At 42.4% G+C, this 19,475-nt stretch overlaps 3 protein-coding genes across 3 annotated transcripts in view; 2 read left to right on the top strand and 1 right to left on the bottom strand.

Moving 5' to 3' along the window:
* The window catches only part of fndc3bb (fibronectin type III domain containing 3Bb), a 54,376-nt gene extending 54,113 nt beyond the window's left edge, over positions 1-263 (bottom strand). Inside the window, 1 exon segment of the mRNA XM_048266520.1 lies at positions 124-263. The gene's annotated coding sequence lies outside the window, so the exon portion shown is untranslated.
* Positions 264-2,346: 2,083 nt separating this feature from the next.
* On the top strand, positions 2,347-5,878 carry LOC125309630 (neutral cholesterol ester hydrolase 1). Its single transcript, XM_048266688.1, has 5 exons — positions 2,347-2,926; positions 3,482-3,713; positions 4,085-4,154; positions 4,448-4,619; positions 4,947-5,878. Exons 1-5 carry the CDS (start codon positions 2,789-2,791, stop codon positions 5,565-5,567), a joined length of 1,233 nt encoding a protein of 410 aa, XP_048122645.1. The 5' UTR covers positions 2,347-2,788; the 3' UTR covers positions 5,568-5,878.
* A 6,476-nt stretch (positions 5,879-12,354) lies between these two features.
* tnfsf10 (TNF superfamily member 10) lies at positions 12,355-16,424 on the top strand. The gene is made up of 5 exons (XM_048266689.1): positions 12,355-12,576; positions 13,312-13,458; positions 13,722-13,767; positions 13,872-13,991; positions 14,758-16,424. Exons 1-5 carry the CDS (start codon positions 12,454-12,456, stop codon positions 15,219-15,221), a joined length of 900 nt encoding a protein of 299 aa, XP_048122646.1. The 5' UTR covers positions 12,355-12,453; the 3' UTR covers positions 15,222-16,424.
* Positions 16,425-19,475: the final 3,051 nt, after the last annotated feature.

The following is a 19,475-nucleotide window of genomic DNA, read 5'->3' on the forward strand; positions in this document are numbered from 1 at the left end:
GACAACCGGCGTCTTCTCGCCCCAGCAATTTTCTGCAACTTTGTAACTTTCAAAGTAATAAAGGTCACATGAACTCTCTGAGCACTGACCACGACGAAAAGCAACACAACGCATGTTTCTTACCTTTGAATTACAAAATTTTTGACGATCAAGGTGTTTATCCACTTTTCCCAATCTAGAATCACAATGTAGCCATTCCCAGACTGCAGCGTCTACCACGGTCCAAGCCAGTGTGGGATTCCGCCATGTCAATTATGTGTCAACGCACATGGGGGAGTAGTCATGCCCATTTCTACCGTATAATACCAAGTAGCCTACCACATCTGTGGTCCCCATTCTTGGAGATCCTAGGGAAATAGATAACATTTATAAGACTGAATACAATTTATTTTGGGAATTTGTATGTTAACTTTAAGTCTCTATTATCATAAAGCATAGCTTAGACATTGAAAACCCAAATAAAAAGGTACCCTTTGTGGAAAGGTCTTAAACAACTCATGATATTGTTTGCGTAAAAGCTTTATAATTAAAACCCGGAGTACCCTCTACTGCGGGGAAAGCCTAGGCATATCTGAAAAATAGTCCAGATTAAAGTGGGGAATTGGCTGAAAAAGGGATAATTTTTCATTATATAAAGATTACATAGGGAACAAACTACTGAAATCATTGCATCCAGATGAATTACAAATACAGTCTCTGACATGTTCAAGAGTACACCCATTTCCATTATGATATGCACATTTTAATTTGCACATTTTTTATGACATTCAATGTGATTTAGAGGTATTGGTAGGCCATGAAGGATGGCGACGCGACTGACACTGCTGCTCCCATACTGCACATTCAAGACGGCTCACGTCCCTCACGCCCGTGCTCTAGGATACTAACCACACACAGGCACACATTTGTGGTGTTTGCCCTACTTTCCGCACAGCTGCATTTAGGCGTGACGTCTGCACAGATGTGAACCTCCACACTTCAAGGAGGAAAGACAGCCTCTGATCAGATTAAGGAGTCATACCAGACGCGCCTTCAGATTTATTATATTTTTTCTTTTTTTCTCGCCTCTATATTTATTTGCCCCCACACACACACACACACACATTTTTTGTATGTGTTTTTTTTTTCACATAATTTCATAATTTCTTTTTTTCTTTCAGATTTTAAGATAACGTTAAATGTTATCTCTCACGTCACGTCCTCTTTTTTTCTGGCTATATTCAGATGTTTTATGGAAGAAAAAGTTACGAGATTAACTACATTAGGGAAAATTGCCCGCTAGATTATGGTCCGTGAAATGCCTCTGCCATATGCATGTTTTGGGTACTTTTCAGTAATGCAGAACCTGATGCAACGGGTAGGCTCATATCAGTACTTTCCGTGGGAGCAGTTATATTGGGAATGTAGGACCCAGCTAATTGTTGTTGCGCTTCTCTAACTACCCAATAAGAAATGTACAATCATGACAGCTTTGGAAGTGCCAGGGCGCGCATAGGTCGGCAGTGACATCTTGTGGTGATTAGAAGTAATCCAAGCGTAGACCTCTCCACCATTATGTCAGCTTGAACCCAAATAAACTGCGACTGAGCCATCTACACTAGAACTATCCTGTAACGTTTGGTTGACACTGTGTTAATCTAACCAGTCGACTATGTGCAGATTAAGGTAGATCTTAGTTACGATGACGCACCCCCTCACACGCGTATAAGCAAAAGGGGATTCGACTTGATGTAGCCGCCTGCAGCCGTCTAAACTGACTGCATAACGTTTATAACGTTTATTATTTCTGAGATTCCGTTTTCAACCCGTTACCCGGCATTGTGCATACGTCATGTAGTCAGCTACAGACCGCTGCAGACGGCTACATCAAGCAGAGACTTTGCATCAAGTCGAATGCCCATACTATTTTGTTAGGCAGTAGTAGACAAGGCAACAGATACGAGCACTGCTACTATTTTATTACTTAATAACAATCAAAATCAGAGTGCATTCACTCAGCAAAAAGACCTAAGTATCATTGACCTAAATAGCCTACCATACACATAGCATTGACGTAACAATTACACCAAATAATACATTTATATCATGTTCATAATCAGTCCTTGGCAGGGAAGGGCAGGATATGCACCAAATATGATGAACCTAAGGGCCCATAGGGCCCCCTCAGCGATTTACTGTAACATGTCACAGTATAAAAACAAATGCTCTCAATGGTCAGAACAGGCCCATCCTACTTGGTGGGTGGGCACTCCACTCACGCTTCCATACCCAAATAATTTCAAAATAAAAGGAACACTTCATTATTCATCAACAAATATGGCCTGATTTCTTTCTATTTCAGTTTGCTTAGGGTCAGGGATAATTAGGTGAAACATTATTGCGAAGTCTAAACGTTACCAGTAATAGGTTAGTTGTCGGACGTAGGTAGGCCCCAATACTTTTTTTTAGATTAGCCTATTATTATTTAAGACACGTGTGCATGTGCACGCTTACAAAACACCTTACGCAAAACACGAGGTTACGCAAACGGCTCAAAAAAGCGTCAACAGTTTAAACACCACATTAATATAATTATTTTGATTCATCGTCCCGCAAATGTAACTTTCAATGTGCCTACGTCGATCATATTTTTTGTTACACTATCCAAGGACTCTTATTCTGAATGTACTGTCAGATTTCATAACGTAAGACTCTAGGCTTCAGATGGCATTACGCGCAGCACGCAATTAAGTTTGGCTACCGAAACGCCTTGTTCCATCAAGGCTGGTTTTGCACTGAGATTCTGAAAATGAAGCCGTTTTTCGCGGCTACCTTGTTATTGTCAGTGGCAGCTGCGTACTATGTTTACCTTCCATTGCCTAATACTATATGTGAGCCATGGAAACTAATGATTCTGGATGCTGTTTTCCGGAGTTTCATGCATATGGTAAGACACTGCTGCACTACTGCCATTTACAGTTAGGCTAAGTCAGTCTCTACTGTTATTGCATGACGATTCACTTAATGCGTCTTCACCAGCAGAGTACTGGATTGAGTGATTGAAAGGTTGGTTCGTGTAATTGTTAACCATTGTCACGCTTCTGATTTAGTGGGACATGGACCGTGGCTAGGCTACGACCAACTGCTATACACTTTCTTTTGTGTTTGTTTTGTTTGTGCATTACACTGGGCAGTGGTCAATTAAGTTCAAGTTTTCGATAATTACGGTCCTCCTAGGTAATTTGTTGCCAGATCAGATCACTGTCAACCAAAATCTCGATTACAGCAAGTGTTGGTGTGTAATCTCTTCGACGGCAGGTGCTATGAGTGACTCCACAAAGCAGTATGAGATGTTACTCAGAGGGAACTGATACCCCAAATCAAGAGAATGTTGCTTACTCGTGTGTATAACATGTTAAATGCTATACAAATAGACATTTCTTGACAAGAATTAGATAAGGCCTTTGGTTTGGATTACTATTATGGTTCTCTTTACACACAGGGGGACTTGGCTCATGACCTTGGCCTCAGCCACCACATCCATGTCATCAATTACTTTGTGACCAAAGTGGAGGTGAAGGGTCCTCAGTCCAGTAACACGGTACGGGTGACCGACACCTCCTTTGCTGGTGTGCCAGCTCGTGTGTTTGAACCAACCACACAAGTGAAGGAGCACCATCTGAAGAGGGGTGTTGTGTACTTTCATGGAGGTGGATGGGCCATGGGTAGTGGACGTGAGTAGAGTTTATGTGTGTGTGTGTGTGTGTGTGTGTGTGTGTGTGTGTGTGTGTGTGTGTGTGTGTGTGTGTGGCTTCTTACTCTTACTAGTGCATGTTTAAAATTACTGGCTCATCTAGTTTTACGCCCTGAATCAAATCACACCCTCACACATCTATTGACGCACATCCTTGAGTTTGTTTGGAACAACAAATTGGAATCACTTCAATTTTAAAGACCAATGGCACACAATGGCACTCCTGCTAGCTGCATTACTCCACCCAAAGCTCAAACATTTTAATTACACAGCAAGCTGTCACAAGACCAGTTGCTTGTAGTGTGTATTCTGTGTTTTTAACCTAATCTAAAACCTGTTATGTTGTGAAAGGAATGCGGTCGTATGACTTGCTGTGCAGGAACATGGCAGAAGAACTGGATGCAGTCATTGTGTCTGTTGAGTAAGTGTTACTATTGCTTTTGATACTCTTCAAAGCTATCAGGATGAGTGACACTACATTTTAAACCAGTGTCCAGACTGTGGATGTTTTCCTACATACTCATCTTCATAGAAATTAGTGTTGTCTGTGAGCCCTTGGTCAGTGCCATTCTGTAGCATGTTCTATGAGAACGTGGGATACAGCAGATACACATTGTTCTATCTGCTGCTGGGATTGTGTGGATGCGTGAGGTACACCTCGTGGCTGTATTGCATGTCATTGCTGTGCTTTGTTTTGTTCTTCATCACTGTTAGCTACTGCCTGGCCCCAGAAGCCCACTTCCCCCAGCAGTACCATGATGCTCTAAAGGCTGCTACTTTCTTCCTGAGGCCCGAAGTTCTGGTGCAGTACTCCGTGGACCCAAAGAGGGTGGCCATTTCAGGTGACAGTGCTGGGGGGAACCTGGCTGCTGCTGTGGTCCAACAGGTATGGAAAGGGAGTCGGTGTGTTTGCCGGTTGTTACTATCATATTGTCACATACACACACACATGTATGTACCCCTTGTGTTAATGAATTGAAACAAAATGTGAAGGGTGATATGAATTTGTGGTCATAAGGTGGGTGGGGGATACTCAGAAACAATGTGTTTCAAAGACCCTTGTAAGACAAGAGACAAACCTTAGCTGGGATTTAATGGAAAAAGTTTCTCGTCCATTCTCGAACGGCTACGGATTTGTTTCAGTTGATTTGCACAAGCGTGGATGCTTCAGGGTCAGTGAGGGATCCCTTAATCCTCTTCTCCTCTGAAACAGATGGCAGCTGATAACAGAACCGCCACCAAGTTCAAGGTGCAGGCCCTGATCTACCCTGTGCTCCAAGCACTGGACTTTAACACACCTTCCTATCAGCAGAATGGAAACATCCCCATCTTGTATCGCCCTGTCATGGCCCGCTTCTGGCTGGAGTATCTCAACGGCAGCTACAGCCTGGTCCCTCTCCTGCTGACCAACAACCACACCGCCCTGGACCTGACCAAGGTACCGGAGACCGTCAGGGCACGGGTGGACTGGATGCATCTGCTCCAGCCGGCTTTCCGGAAGGACTACCGACGAGTATCCCCTGCCCACGGCAGCGCACAAGTGGTGGAGGAGCTGCCAGCTCTGCTGGACGTCAGGGCCGCTCCGCTGCTGGCGGAGGACGAGGTCCTGAGGGCGGTGCCACCCGCCTACATCATGACGTGTGAGCACGACGTGCTGCGTGACGACGGGTTGATGTATGCGCAACGACTGGAGGAGGCAGGCGTCGCGGTCACCAGGGACCACTATGAGGACGGCTTCCACGGATGCATGGTGTTCTCTTCCTGGCCTGCCAAGTTCTCAGTGGGAACGCGCAGCATGTGGAACTACATCCAGTGGTTGAAGGAAAATCTCTAAGTGACCAGAGAATGTAGATGAGAGAAAGGAGGATGAGATTAACCAAATGATTAGACTGATAAAAAGTACAATGTGTCATTACATGTCATACTAACTCAAAATTGACCCTCTGTGACACAGCAAGCTTGCATCCACTACTTGTTTCCACTTGTGCAAGCTTGTATCCACTACTTGTAACCTTGTAACTTTTTGAATGAGGTTTAAAGCACAGGTAAGCTTGTAACCTTTTGAATAAGGTTTGGTTTAAAACCTAATGTCACATTTTAATATCTTGAGATTAATTTATTTATTAGTGCAATATATCAATGCAATTCATTTTCATTTCATTTTAGGCACTGGGTGGCTTGTTTTATGATTTGTGATTTGTGAACTGTTGGAACAAGCCAGACCATTTATTTGGCATGTGCTCTTTACTTTATTTTAATACTGCTAAACGCACAAAGCACAAGGCCAAATATGATATATTGCAAAGCTTTTATCAGAATTTATGTCTCTGGGACCACCGCAGCAGTATATCATCACCAAATAACTACTGTCATTGTACAATAATGTGAAAAGTAGGCGATGACAGTACTCTGTAAACAATGAAGACAGGGATTTGGAGTGAATGTTGCTGTATCTATGTACCAGATAAATCCTACTGTACTTGAATAATGTATATGGAATAACCACTATGAAAGAAACAATCACTTGATATTATATGTTATTATCTCTTTAGATTAAGAAGAAGAATTGTAATATGCTTGACACTGGATAATGCCAAAATGGGCACCTGAGTCTGAACAAAACGATTTTTCAACATTTATTCTATATTTTTCTATGGATAAACTGAACATTTTACTAATATCTAATATATGGTTTAGGTCTATGTTCTGTTTTTGTTTTCTCTGCTCGTGTTGAATTGTCAATCCAATTATGTAATGATCTGACATAACCTTATGGTAAACCCCCTGCTTTACTATTATCTGCTAATATTAGTCCAACAAAAAGACCAGTTCATTAAGGGATCAGTTTAGGAACATGCTTCAGTCTGCTGCGTGACAACATACGTAAGCTGGAGCTCTATCTGGGGGGTTAGGATGAACCAGAGGAGGAGAGGAGAGGCCCACTGGTGGAGATAAGCGCTAAGGAATGCACTCAGTGCAGTAACGCTGGCCTGCACCAGAGAGACCTCTGGCGAAAGCATGTGATTCACTCGGCAGCACTCTGTATTTATGTATAATGGTGGAGAGACAGCCACAATGCAGCGTGGGTCTTTATCTTAGCTCTTAGTCAAACACTATGTCTGGGGAGTGTGCTTTTAATAGCACTGAGGAGGAGATGGTTCAGCAACTTCAGGGGTTTTGATTTGTTCTCATTTTGCTTCATCCTTTTTTTTCTGGCAAGAGTTTGTGGTTGTTGTTTTTTTTCATTTTCTTGGTTTTGAAGTTTTCCACTGGTATGGACTATTCCCACATTTTTAAACCAAATGTTTCTGGACCAAAACATGTGTTATTATGAGCCATAAGTTCTCAGACTTCCATGACTTGTTTTCTCTGTTGTTCTTACACTGAATGTAACTGTTGCGTTTTAAGTTGATTATTCCATTTCACTTGTTGAATGTTTCATGTCATTAAATGTCTTTACTGTGTGTTACCCTGCAACCACTAAATTTGAATTTCATGAAATTGTTGCATCGTGTCATTTCAACAGGAGATGTCACTCTTGTTCTCTAACTCTTTGCTTCTTCTAGCTGTTCCCTCGGCCCTTGAAACTTGCTGTAAAAGACAAATGCAGGATGCTGGTAATACAAGTTCTTACATCAACTTTTTGGTCATTGTACTCATGAACTTTACGCAAAATGATTCCAACTTTTTCTTTAAATGGTTTTCACGGTACTGGCCTGAAACCAGTTCAGACCAAACATTTATTGTTGCATCGAGTTTGCCAGACTACAATGGAACAATAAAAATAATAAAATGTCTTGAGAATAGAATGAGAAAGTAAACAGTTCCTCATTGATTTTTTGTGCCCTGACAGGGAAGCTCTGCCGAGAAATAAGCGAGATGTTTTGATGTCAAACAGCTCTGAAATTGAGTGTGGCAGGGTGAAGTCACATGACCAAACCTGATCTCCAAAAATCTCACACAGATGAAGATGAGTTTGTCAACGTGCCCAAACAGCCACGAAACATAATACTCTGCATTAACTTGATGTAATTGACCCTGAGGAAGGTATTGGCATGCCGAACCTGGTGGGTAGGTCAAACTATGCCAGGCGTTATCACAGTTACATCTCAGTAAGTCAAAGAGTTAATCATTAATCACCCACTGAGGCCCAGTGGTTATTGCTAAAGAAAACAAACCCCTCTGAGTTGTGTGTGCATGTGAAAGTTCACATACCACTCGTGCAAGAGAATGTTATCATTTGACTTGGGTTCACATTGTATTGAGCTTCCTGACTTTAAGGCCACACAGTTAGAGATATGCTTGTTTCTCCAGCGAACAAGGGGATTTCATTATAAGTCCTCAGAGCTCGTTTTCTTTCCTTGATGACACAGGAGCCATGTAGACGCTGACTCTGAGTCTATCTAAAGCCACCTTTGTTTAGCTGTGGGACACAGATGCCTGAAAACAGATGGTTGCCCACTAATTGTTCTAAACAAGCATAATTTATGTCCCATTTCATTAACCACAATGTCTGTCAAGTGTGGTGTCTGAAGTCATGTCCCCCACAGACAAGAAACCACATTACCTTGACACTTGGACTGTATAGACTTCGGACACAATGGACAATCTGTCACAGATGTTCTATGATTTTGGTCTTGTTAATGGAGCCTTTTGTTTTATAGTGTGTTACACTCCACTGCCATGTGATGATACTCAGATTCAGATGTTTGGAAGAGTGCAAAAAGATCATGTTTGGACGATCGTTTGGCCCTCTCTCCAATGACAGAATGATCTGTGTGTTTATGTTGTTAACTCAGAGCTCTGGACATCTATCATGACCCCACCCATGGATGACCACTGGTCTTTGGTTGTCTCTCCTCCCAAAAAGCTGGAGCCTGCCAAATGGTAATAAAAAAAAGACTTCCATCTTGCACAGATTTGTATCCGCAAAGATGACTTAAGACGAAAACCTTACTTGCCTCTCTTGGACTGAGGACAACAAGCTCTGAAATAATGTTTAAAAAGCCACATTAGTATAACAGGAACTGACCATATTAAATTATGTACTCTATTACGAAATTACACCAATTTAAAACCAACATATCTGTTTGAAAGTGTGTGTGTGTGGGGGGATCAGCACACACATACACAGCAGTATCCTCCAATTCTTTAGCGCATGCAAGCACCATTTACAGTCTGTGATTGATTTCAGCAGAGACATTTCGTACACCACCAGAGAAACATTCATTTAGTCATACGCCACCAGACTCTGGGAATCTCCCTTCTGTCGGACGACTCATGCTCATATGTGACTTCATGCGACCCAACCGCTCTTTTCCTCCTTGTTTTGACCTGAACACTTCCCTGTCTGTTAACATGGGCTGGCTGTCAAGGTCTCCTTCGTCCCTCTCCCTCCCTCCCTACCTCCTGCCCCCATTGACACTTTATGCCAGAGGACCACTTTTCTCCTAATAAAAAAAGCTGGGCCTCCTCAAGCAGGGGCCTCTTTTCCAGCCAAATTCTTGATTCCCCAAGTGAAATGAGGCATTAAAACAAGACTACGCAAGAAAAAAAATCCTCACCATGTCCTCATGCACTGTGAGGGGGGTAAGCCCCTCTGGGCACTGGTCAACTAGTAAAACCACCAAACCAACCCGAACCCAACAGTTGCCACTGCTGTTTACTTTTAAACGCCGTAGTTGTAAACTATTAGTTAATTAAAAAAAAAAGTAAATGGACTGCATGGGCTATTGTGCTCCTGTGTTACAGTACCCAGATGAGTAGACGTTCCAAAATAGCCTGTTCAAAAGGCTTTCTTCCCACTCCTTTTCTGACTGCCTAACGTATGATTTAGATCACATAAGGGGGGCACCCGGATTTAATTCATACGGCCTGGATTCCATTCAAACTGAAAGAAAGGATGCAATTCTCAGGACGTAACTACAAATCACTTTGTGTGTTGCGTAGAAATATGTTTGAGCGTTCTCAAAACGATCTAACGAGGTGAAAAAACGTATCTCAGCCAGCGCTCCGCGAGACAGCCGTTAGCCCAAGAGAGGAAGCATAATTTGTGTGTGGAGACCCCGTGCGCTCAGCGGGTTGATGGCTCCGCACGGAAGAGCCACCTTAAGAGATGAGTTTGATTCTCTGCTGGAGCTTTTCCTGGCGTCAGCTAAAACAAACCAAGCCAAGCTTGAACTCTCGGGCTGCTGCTGGAAAATCCCGAGTTTCCGGCCTGCCCATTGGTCCCCGCAACCTTTTTTTTCCACCAAAGTTTTCTCCTCCTCCACCCCTGCAGCATACGTGTGCCAGATATGAGCAGATCGGCCGCTCTATTTGTTGCATTGTTTAGGTTGCCTGCCATTCAGAGGGGGTCATGTCAACACGAAGGACTGTGGAGACCACGGTCGAGCACAGCTGGCTGACTGAGATAGAGAGAGAGAACAGGAGAGAGAGAGAGAGAGAGAAAGGGAGAGAAGAAGAGAGGGAGGGGGGAGACAAAAAGGAGCACTGGGAGTGAGAGAGAAAAGTCAAGATCAGACTTGAGCTGCAGCATAAACTTTGGTCTCTATTGTGTTCTCCCTCTCTCCCCCTCCCTCCCTCCCTCTTCCCTCTCTTTTCAAACAGGATTGCAATGCAATACAACTGGGATTAATTTTTCTTTTAGAAATCATCAGATTTGTTTTTCCATGTCATGAAGTAATATAGACTATATTTTATTAAGTCTGAGTTTTACTTAAAAAGTATATCAATGTGTATTTAGAAAAACACACGTCATATATTCACCAAACCCTCCCACTCATGCTGTGTCCATAGTTAATTCGGCCAAAGTTAATCTTATCGCAGTTTGTTCTTGTAAGAGAGTTTGAGATGTGGTTTACGGTCAAGCTGTTTAGATAACACTTTAATCAATTGTTATCTACTTTTATGTGCCCATATCTTCCATTTGGGAGTGAAGTGAAATATTGTGCAATAATTTCCTTGTAGCAAAATCTTAGAACAAGTCAGTGCACAACCGATTGAGGCCAATCCAGGTGTCTCTGGTTTCATTTTCATACTGTATTTCACCCCCCGCTTTCTCAACAACCACAGGTTCCTCAGTGATATGTAGTTTCTTTTTTGTATCTTTCTTTTGGTGAAAGCAGATAAGCACTGCTAAAATTAGACCTGATTGGAATCTTTGGTTTACACTAAGTACCTGATTTGGACTTGGCTGTGAGTCTGACTCATGAACTCGTTTGTGTGTGTGTGTGTGTGTGTGTGGGGAGTAGGCTGTCTCAGTGTGTGTGTGTGTGTGTGTATGTGGGGGCGTGGGCTGTCTCAGTGCGTGGCTCTGTGGGTCGTGGCCGCTTCATCTGCTCCTCATTACGGCCACTGATCAAATCGCAGCACGACATGTTTGGCCCAAACAAGGCTGGGCCGAGCACTTATTTGGCAAATTGCTCGCAACTGTCCACGGCTCCACCTCTGCAGCACCACAGGCCTGCGTGTCAAAAATCACAAATTAGACAACCAAACGAATGCGCACGCCTGCCTGCACACCAAAATGCACAACTGTGTAGATCTACAAAACTCTCACCTCCAACGAAAAAAGAGCCAGATATTGAAATGAACAGAATTGAGTTGGGGGGAAACATCTGCTTAGAATAAGGATGTTGGGTCTGGAACATCTTACACTGATGTTACAGTGTAATAATAGTGGACTCTGAGTGTCCAATGCTGCAGCGGTTACTATGCCACAAGGGCTTTGTGAGTGTGGCGGAGAGCTGTTACATGCCTGCTTTTAGGGGCCCTAAGTTTAGCCCCTGGGTAGAGTGAACACATCGTCTATCACATTACACCCACAAAAAACCTGTATGAAATGGCTCACTAATACCTGTCGCACCTCATCATGCTCTTCCCCTGTCTGTGAACAGGCGAAACATGACTCAAATTGCAGCTCTGGTTCCGTGGAGACTGAAATTGCATATTCAGTCAAATCAACTTGGAAGCAGATGATGAATAGTGGATCTCTTTAGAGTTGTGTAGTGTACAGTAGGCGGGGGTTCTCTGTTTTTTATGCAGATTGTTTTTCTTCCCTCTTCAGGATGGATTTTCCCTTTTTTGGCTGTTAGGGAGGGGAAATGCCAGCTTTCGCGCTGTCCTGTTTGATGGATTCAAAAGAGGCCCCTCTAAGCTGTGGGCAGAGGTCGACTAGAAACTGAACACTTCAGCACAATAAATCAGATGACGAAAATACCCCCACCTCTTAAAAATACAACAGCGAAAAACAATAGGGCCCAAATTCCCCCTTGGACATTCATGTGGGGGGATCAGATTTAGCCCATGTGTTAAATATTAAAACACAGAACCCGACTTCTGAGCTCTAGTAAATGTGTATGCATTTGTATGGAAAACAGTTTGGCCACAATGATATGATGGTATTTATCTTAAAACAGAAAAACAAAATAAATGGAAGAGTCAAGAACATTACATCTTAATTCTAGATTTTTAGAAGAATAGGTGGTCAGATTATTAGTGCTGAGTTGTCAATTGTTGAAGTATGGGTTTACTGTGAAAGGAAACTGTCATTTACCAACAGCAGCAGGGACAGCCTCTCAAGGTTTCGGAGAAAGGACTGTGTTCCTGCTCGCTTTTTCCTTGATCGCCAACCTTTGCTCCGCCTCCATGTTTTTTCATATGTACTGACTGAAAGAATTCATCTCCAGCTTTTGTCTAGGACCTCTGCAGCGTACGCGATGGTCAATATGACAAGCTCACATACTATGCAATATATCGGACTTTTACTGTTGGCAGCGATTCTTTTGCAAACAATTGCAGTCGCAGTGACATTCATATACTTCAGCAACGTCCTGACGACGGTAAGACAAACGAATTAGTCGTTTAGCATGTTCTTGTGTGTCAGATAAGAATGCCTATTCTCCCGAAGCAGCAACTTTTCAGTTACAGTGTTTTATTGAAGACGTCTGTCTTTATGGGTCTATTTGTAAACGCGATGGCTTATGCATTAAATTTCGCAATATGGGGCCATAAACTTGCATTTCAAAGAAAAGTAGGCTGTATGAGGTGGGGGAAAGTCAGCTATTCTGCAAGGCGCACCGTCCGATCCAGCGCTCCTTGAACTTTAACTGGATATGTTCCAACAGGGTGCTCAGTGGACTCTAAAAAGAACTAAGCAACCACAACGAATTGGTTCTTAGTTCAAATTAATACTGTTTTATGCTTAATCACACAGCGAGAGTGGATCAAAAATGGCAGATTTGATGGTTACTTGAACAAAGCCCACTTAATGCTTATTTACCTGTTTGAGAAATAAATGAGGGATTAGAATGTGTTAGTCACAGTTTTTGTCATTACATTTAGGCCTACTTAATGATACTTCTGGGTCAGACACAGCTTCTTTCATATTTTTACCTTTTTATAGGCTATGTTATAGTCCCAGATTGTTATCAAAATGTAGCCAACAATGTGGGATATTTTCTTTTTGAACATTGTCCATTGTAACGGCAGAAAATGGTCTGTTATTGTTGAATAAAGGTGCACTTACAGATTTCTTATAAAGTGAAAGTAAATCGACATCTCAACCTGATTTACAGATGAAAGAAACCTTCTCCAAAAGCAGCGTATCATGCCTGATGCGCGCCAACCTCAGAACTATCAAGGGTATCGATCCAAGCGCATCAGACCTGAAAGACGACCCCTGCTGGCAAGTTACGCAACAGCTGCACTTCTTAATCGAGAAGGTATCAACTTCGTTGGGGTGCTGAATCTGCTAAAGCTAGCCAAGGGATGCACAATGAATCCATTTACCTCCAGTATACAGTTTCCCTTTTAATTAAATGAGGAATTCGTTGGTTGGACAGGGCTTAACGTTTGCGTTTGTTCATGAAAATGACTTTTTAATGGAGTAATATAGGCTACTGCAAACATTTCTGTTTAATTTAGATAGATTTCTCTACAGTTGGATTTGTGAATAAATAAACTCTTCCATTCTTTCCAACCCTAGTCAATGTCAAACCGTTACCAGAAGGAGATCACCTCAGCAATTAAAGGTACTGGCATCACCCTCTCATGACTTTGCACAATATGACTCAGGTTGTAATTCCAATCTGGAAGGTTGAACTTCTATTTAACATAATTGTTAATTTCTTCCCAGATGAGGTGAACCGTATGCTGCCTTCTCTGGTAATCCAAGACCAGGAGACCGCTCCCCGGCCCAAGATTGCAGCTCACGTCACTGGCAGTTTGCCTCCAGAGACAGACAAAGATTTAAGAGGTAGGTTTCCAGTCCTTCCAGTTCCAATCATTTAAAACGCATTTACTCATTTTGTTTTGCACTGGTGCTAATAAGACTCAGCCAAGGCACTGAGGAGTGTGGTCTATATAAGGCTCCTTCATGTTTAGTCTCCACTGGGTTGTATACATCCTTGCTCTTACGGTTATGTTAGCAGTTTGTTCTCTGTGCGGTTGAAGAAAAAAATCATGGTACCCATAAGGGTCTTCATTGTTCACAAATGCTGGTGTTCTACAAATAAAGTAGACTTGTTATCTTTCAGAATAGGACTGACTACTCAGTGATACAGGAATGCTTTTAGCTGGTGTTTACTCATTCTGAGATTTTATCATGGCAACATACACAGAGTTCTTTCGAGGATTAAAGTCCAGATCACGGAGTTCATGGTTTTATAGATAGCTGAAATTAAAAAAGTTGAAAACGTGCAACACTCACTCAGCAGTGGTGCCTAGTCAGCATTTATGAAAGTGTTGGCTGTGTCAGAGTGAGGAAATGCAGATTTTGCTGAAACTTGAAAACTATGGGAGTTACTATCCGGGTCCAAGAATTTCTCTTTTTTTTGTTCATTTTGCTTTTCCTGCACATTAGGCTAAAACAAAAAAGGTAGAAAAGCCGGTATGTAATTGGAGAAATGGCTTTGAAACTTATATCCTTTCCCTGTCTACTGCCAAGCTTTTAAACAATGGTCCTTTTTTTCTGACAGGCCGTACCCATAATAATAAGCCTTGTTTTGGCCCCAATGTTGCAGGTCCTTCTAACAGGAAGGTCCATGGCCAGAAGATCCAGTCCTGGGAGTCAGAGAAAGGTTTGGCCTTCCTCCAGAATGTGCAGCTCAGTGACGGCGAGCTCGTAGTGCCACAGGCTGGTCTCTATTACATCTACTCCCAGACCTACTTCAGGCACATGGCCTCCCTGGAGGAGGAGGAGGACGAAGAGGAGGCAGGGGAGAACTCCGGGAGCTCTGTCCGGGGCAAGCCCATGCTTCAGTACGTCTACAAGAAGATGGGCTCCTACCCTGTGCCCATCTTGCTCATGAAGAATGCACGGACCACCTGCTGGTCCCGAGACGCAGAGTACGGCCTGTACTCCATCTACCAGGCCGGGCTCTTTCAGCTCGGAGCTGGGGATAGGGTGTTCGTCACGGTCAGCAACGTGAGCACGATTGACATGGATGAGAAGTCGAGTTTCTTTGGGGCCTTCCTGGTCAGCTAGTGTAATGTTGGCTGTGCAACGTCTAAGACTCTGCCTTTGCTTTGAGCTTCACTGGGATGAGCCAGCTGGTTGGCACAGGTTGTCGATTGTCTAGCCCTAAAATGTGATGGACACACTGGTGCCATTCTGTGTGGCTGTAGGCTTATGGATCAGATGTAAATGTGTGTTGAACTACAGTCCCAGATGAAGCACTGCAAATAGAGTGGTGATTGTAAGCACTTAGAGGTGAGTCACACTCCTCCACTCCACACCAGTGAGTCCTCTGGTAGTTTGGAAGACCTTCTTTGGGAGCTGAACCAGAGAGGGGAGATGAACTTTGGGTGCAACTCGTATATCACCCCTTCCTTGAGACACTGTGGAATTGTCTGAGCTTGCCGAGAAGTTGTGGAAACAGGCTTGCCACAGAAGGGCTGAGGTGGTTGCCTCTCCCCACCGGAGATGACAGGGGGTGGGGCAGGCGAGAGATCATAGGCTCTGCCCTCTGTTGTTCTGGAGAAGAACGGGTCACGATGATGTGATGGCAGAACAGGAAAGTCAGACATCAGCTCATTTTCCAGGAGTGTTTCCTCTCCTGTCTGCCTTTTGTCCCAAGAGCAGAGAATTTATATGTAGCAATGATTAAAGACTTTTTGTATGAATGCAAAATGCAGTGGCAGTACAAAAAGTATTAGTTTGCTGCACTTTTTTAAAGTTGAGGAATAAAATGTGAATTTGTACCTATTTCTCTGCTCATAATGTGTAAACCAGTATGTACTTTTTTTTAAAATCATGGACTCTGATATGTCTTGTTTATATTTTGTTTTGAGGCCTTTGATTCTGAGGAATTCATATTCTGATGTAAGATATTAGAAGGGAAATGTTAGTTCACTATTCAAGCATCATCCTACCTATCTCTATCTCAGTAAAGGAAATCTAATAAGCCTGAATGTTTGTAAGGGTGCAAATACTGTGAGATCTTCGTCCCTGTTAATTATGTGGAATAAAAATATTTTTCTATGAAAACCCTTTTGGTTTGGTTTCAATCGATTGTTTAGATACATTTCTTTCCTTTTATATCTCAGTCCAACAATAACTGTAGTTTGTTATCAGTAAGGAATAGCTTGGGGGACATGGATGGTGTTATTGTCCTTTCACAAATGTGAATATACACACATAATTGTTAATGTTGTCAAAACACGTTGAATAAAGTTTGGACTTAAATAAGTTTGTGTTCTCACTGTTTATTTAAAGACAAATACAATATGAATTTTATTAAAGACCTTCTGTGTGTGCTGCAGAATGACGTACTATTGTATGAAACATGGAAACCAGAGCCATATTAACGTTTTTCATGTGACGTATTCTAGGTTCTATAGCTTTGTTTACATCCAGCCGGTAGGCAAGGGACAAGTTGAACCCATTGAACATCGTTGTCTGCAGCTTCCTCTCAGTAGGCTACATCTTTGTATTTCAGCAATGTCAACATTTCAGGCATCAATAAAGGTGATGATGAAACGTTATCCCATTGTTCAATATTTGATAGTCTGTCACAGGAACATTGTTTCGCTAAAATCGCCCTGATTTGGTGCATTGATCTGTATCGATAACGTTATGGGAGAACCTGCATGTAGCCTAATGGTAGCCTAACTTTTTTTCTCTGTTCAAAACTCGGTTTACACGAAGACAATAGCCTTTCTTAGAACCTGTGAAATTTGACCAGAAAGGAACATGTCTTCCTTCTGAAAGCTGACACAAAATCAAACAATATTTGATCATTTAACTTCAACTGAACAGCGACAGGTCTTGGTAGGCAGTAGACTCAGCAGACGTTAAAATGGTAGCCTACTGTTATAGCCAGAGTCAGTCAGCATCGTAACATTAATGGCGTTAGTCATGAATCCTGTAACATATTATATCATATAACAGCGATGGCTTATTCGTACCTTTATGGCTCTGAGGGGAAACCATTATGCAATAATAAAAATCGGAAGACCAATTATGACATAAAAAGAGGTGACAATTCACAAGGGAGGTGATGCATTCTATCATTTGATTTAGAGAATTCAAAGTAGCCTATATGCTGATTCAAAGAGGATGCACATTATTCAAGTTGGCTCTCATCTGTACAGCAGCATTTGAGCATTATTTTAGGAATAATACAGACTTCCTCAAATTGTTCGAGGGAGGCATATGTTATCTGGCATCGGTTCATGGCGAAAACACTACAAAGCCTTGCCAAAGCCTTCCTGTCCTGGCAAGTTCCACTGAATATGTTACTTGGATACCCCCTGACCCCGGTCCAAGCCAAACCACTGAATAATTGTTTCATTAGAGACAAGAGCAAGCATGTGTGTCTCCTCAAACGTTTGCACATTCGGCCAAACACTATGGCTCCATGAGACAGAAGAAAGAATTTAGGGCTTGGACAGGAACTCTTGGAACGCTTTGGAGAACACAATCAATTTGTCTTTACCACGGGTCAATGGTTATTAATCTGGCCATATCAAACACTTTTGGCATGCACATGTAAAATATGTCAATGTATAAATGAATATGGTTACTTATTTATTATGATTACCACAAGAGAATGTTAATCAGACAGGAGGCTGTGATGATGGTGATTACTGAAGGGTTCACATAAATGTCACTGTTATTATCTCCTCTATAAGACTACTTGGACACAAACTATTTGTTTGATCTTGCAAAGGACACAGTAAACCTGGCTTTCGGTTAATTGCAGTTGCAACAACCACCCGAGGCCACATGTCACTATGGAATAGACCAAGAACCTAAATCCCTCCCAACTGAATCTTTCCACACCTGTGCCACTGGACCATAATGTATGTAAATGTAAATCAGGTTTCTAGGCCAAGTATACTTGCGTATACAAGGAATATGGTCTCTGCATTTATCCCATCTGTGAATTAGTGAACACATAGTGGTGAAGCACACACTAACCCTGAGCAGTGAGCTGCCTTGCTACAGCGGCGCTCGGGGAGTGGTGAGGTGCCTTGCTCAAGGGCATTTCAGCCACTCCTTCTGGTTGGGGATCGAACCCAAGGCTCGGTTACAAGCCCGAAGCGACCAGTAGGCCACGACTGTCTCAATTCTTGTCTCAATCCCAAGAATGTTTGGCAGGGTCTGTGGTCTAAAAACAGCTACAGCTGCAGTTGATACTACACACATTACACAACTACACTACAACTAACTTTCAATATCAATATGGCAGAATTCTTGAATGTGGAACTGCACCGTTTGTTGTTATGGATGTCAGGTGACTCATTTTTGTCATTCTGTAAATTGGCTGGTCCTACATGGCATTGCTTTAGATGGACTTTCTCTTATTAGATGACCTCCAAGGAGTCACCTGCAGACCTGATCATAGGCTAGGCCCAGCACCGACAATCAAGGTCTTTGACTTTGCAGTCAGCTATCTTCTTCCATTCTCTGTCCGTGAAGTCCACAAACAGAAGAGGGGCCGATACAAAGGTCATTGTCAATGTAAAATCAGTTCTGCTCTAACAAAGAGGAGAAACAAAGTTTACATGCAGCATTGCTCAATGCTCGCTGAATAGAAATATTGTGTGGAAACTGTTCTGTGCATTCACCTTACATCACCCAAGATTCCATTCTATGCATCAATCTACAGCGTTGTTACTGTCTTGCATTATTCATTAGTCATAATTGCTTTGTTTACTCTCAGATGAAATGCCACACAAGACAACCAGTTATGTGCCTTCCTGGATGGCATTCTTCACTTTCCTTGAACTGATCTAACACATCCAGCAAAAAGGCCATACTCCTGGGTCAAGGCTTTTACAACAAATGTAATTGTACTATGGTGATTTTAGAATTAGTTCAGTTAGTACACATTTCCTTTTGAACTGGTTTTAAAAACAGGACTTGTTTTTTGTTGATGATCATGTTGCCATTAATAGGAGTTTTTTCTAGTGACCTTGACCAACTCCATGAAGTTGACCTCCATGAAGAGTGATATTAATGTTCTAAATGAGCTTTACATGCCTGGAAACATGGGAAAGCATGTTTAGTTTACATTTCTATCACATTTAAATCCAAATATACACCCCTATTTAATTTTGTGCTTGGAAATTTCATACCACAGAGGACAATGACCTCTAGCTGACCTCAGAAGTCCAATTGAGAATGCCTCCACATCTTAAATCAATACTTATGTCAAAACCGGCAAGTGTAATGCTTTTGTCATCCTTGCAAATATCTAAAGTTCCCCTCTCTTTAAAAACTCCCGTATGTGAC

This window comes from Alosa alosa, chromosome 16 (genome assembly GCF_017589495.1).
Source record: "Alosa alosa isolate M-15738 ecotype Scorff River chromosome 16, AALO_Geno_1.1, whole genome shotgun sequence".
Lineage (NCBI taxonomy): Eukaryota > Metazoa > Chordata > Actinopteri > Clupeiformes > Clupeidae > Alosa > Alosa alosa.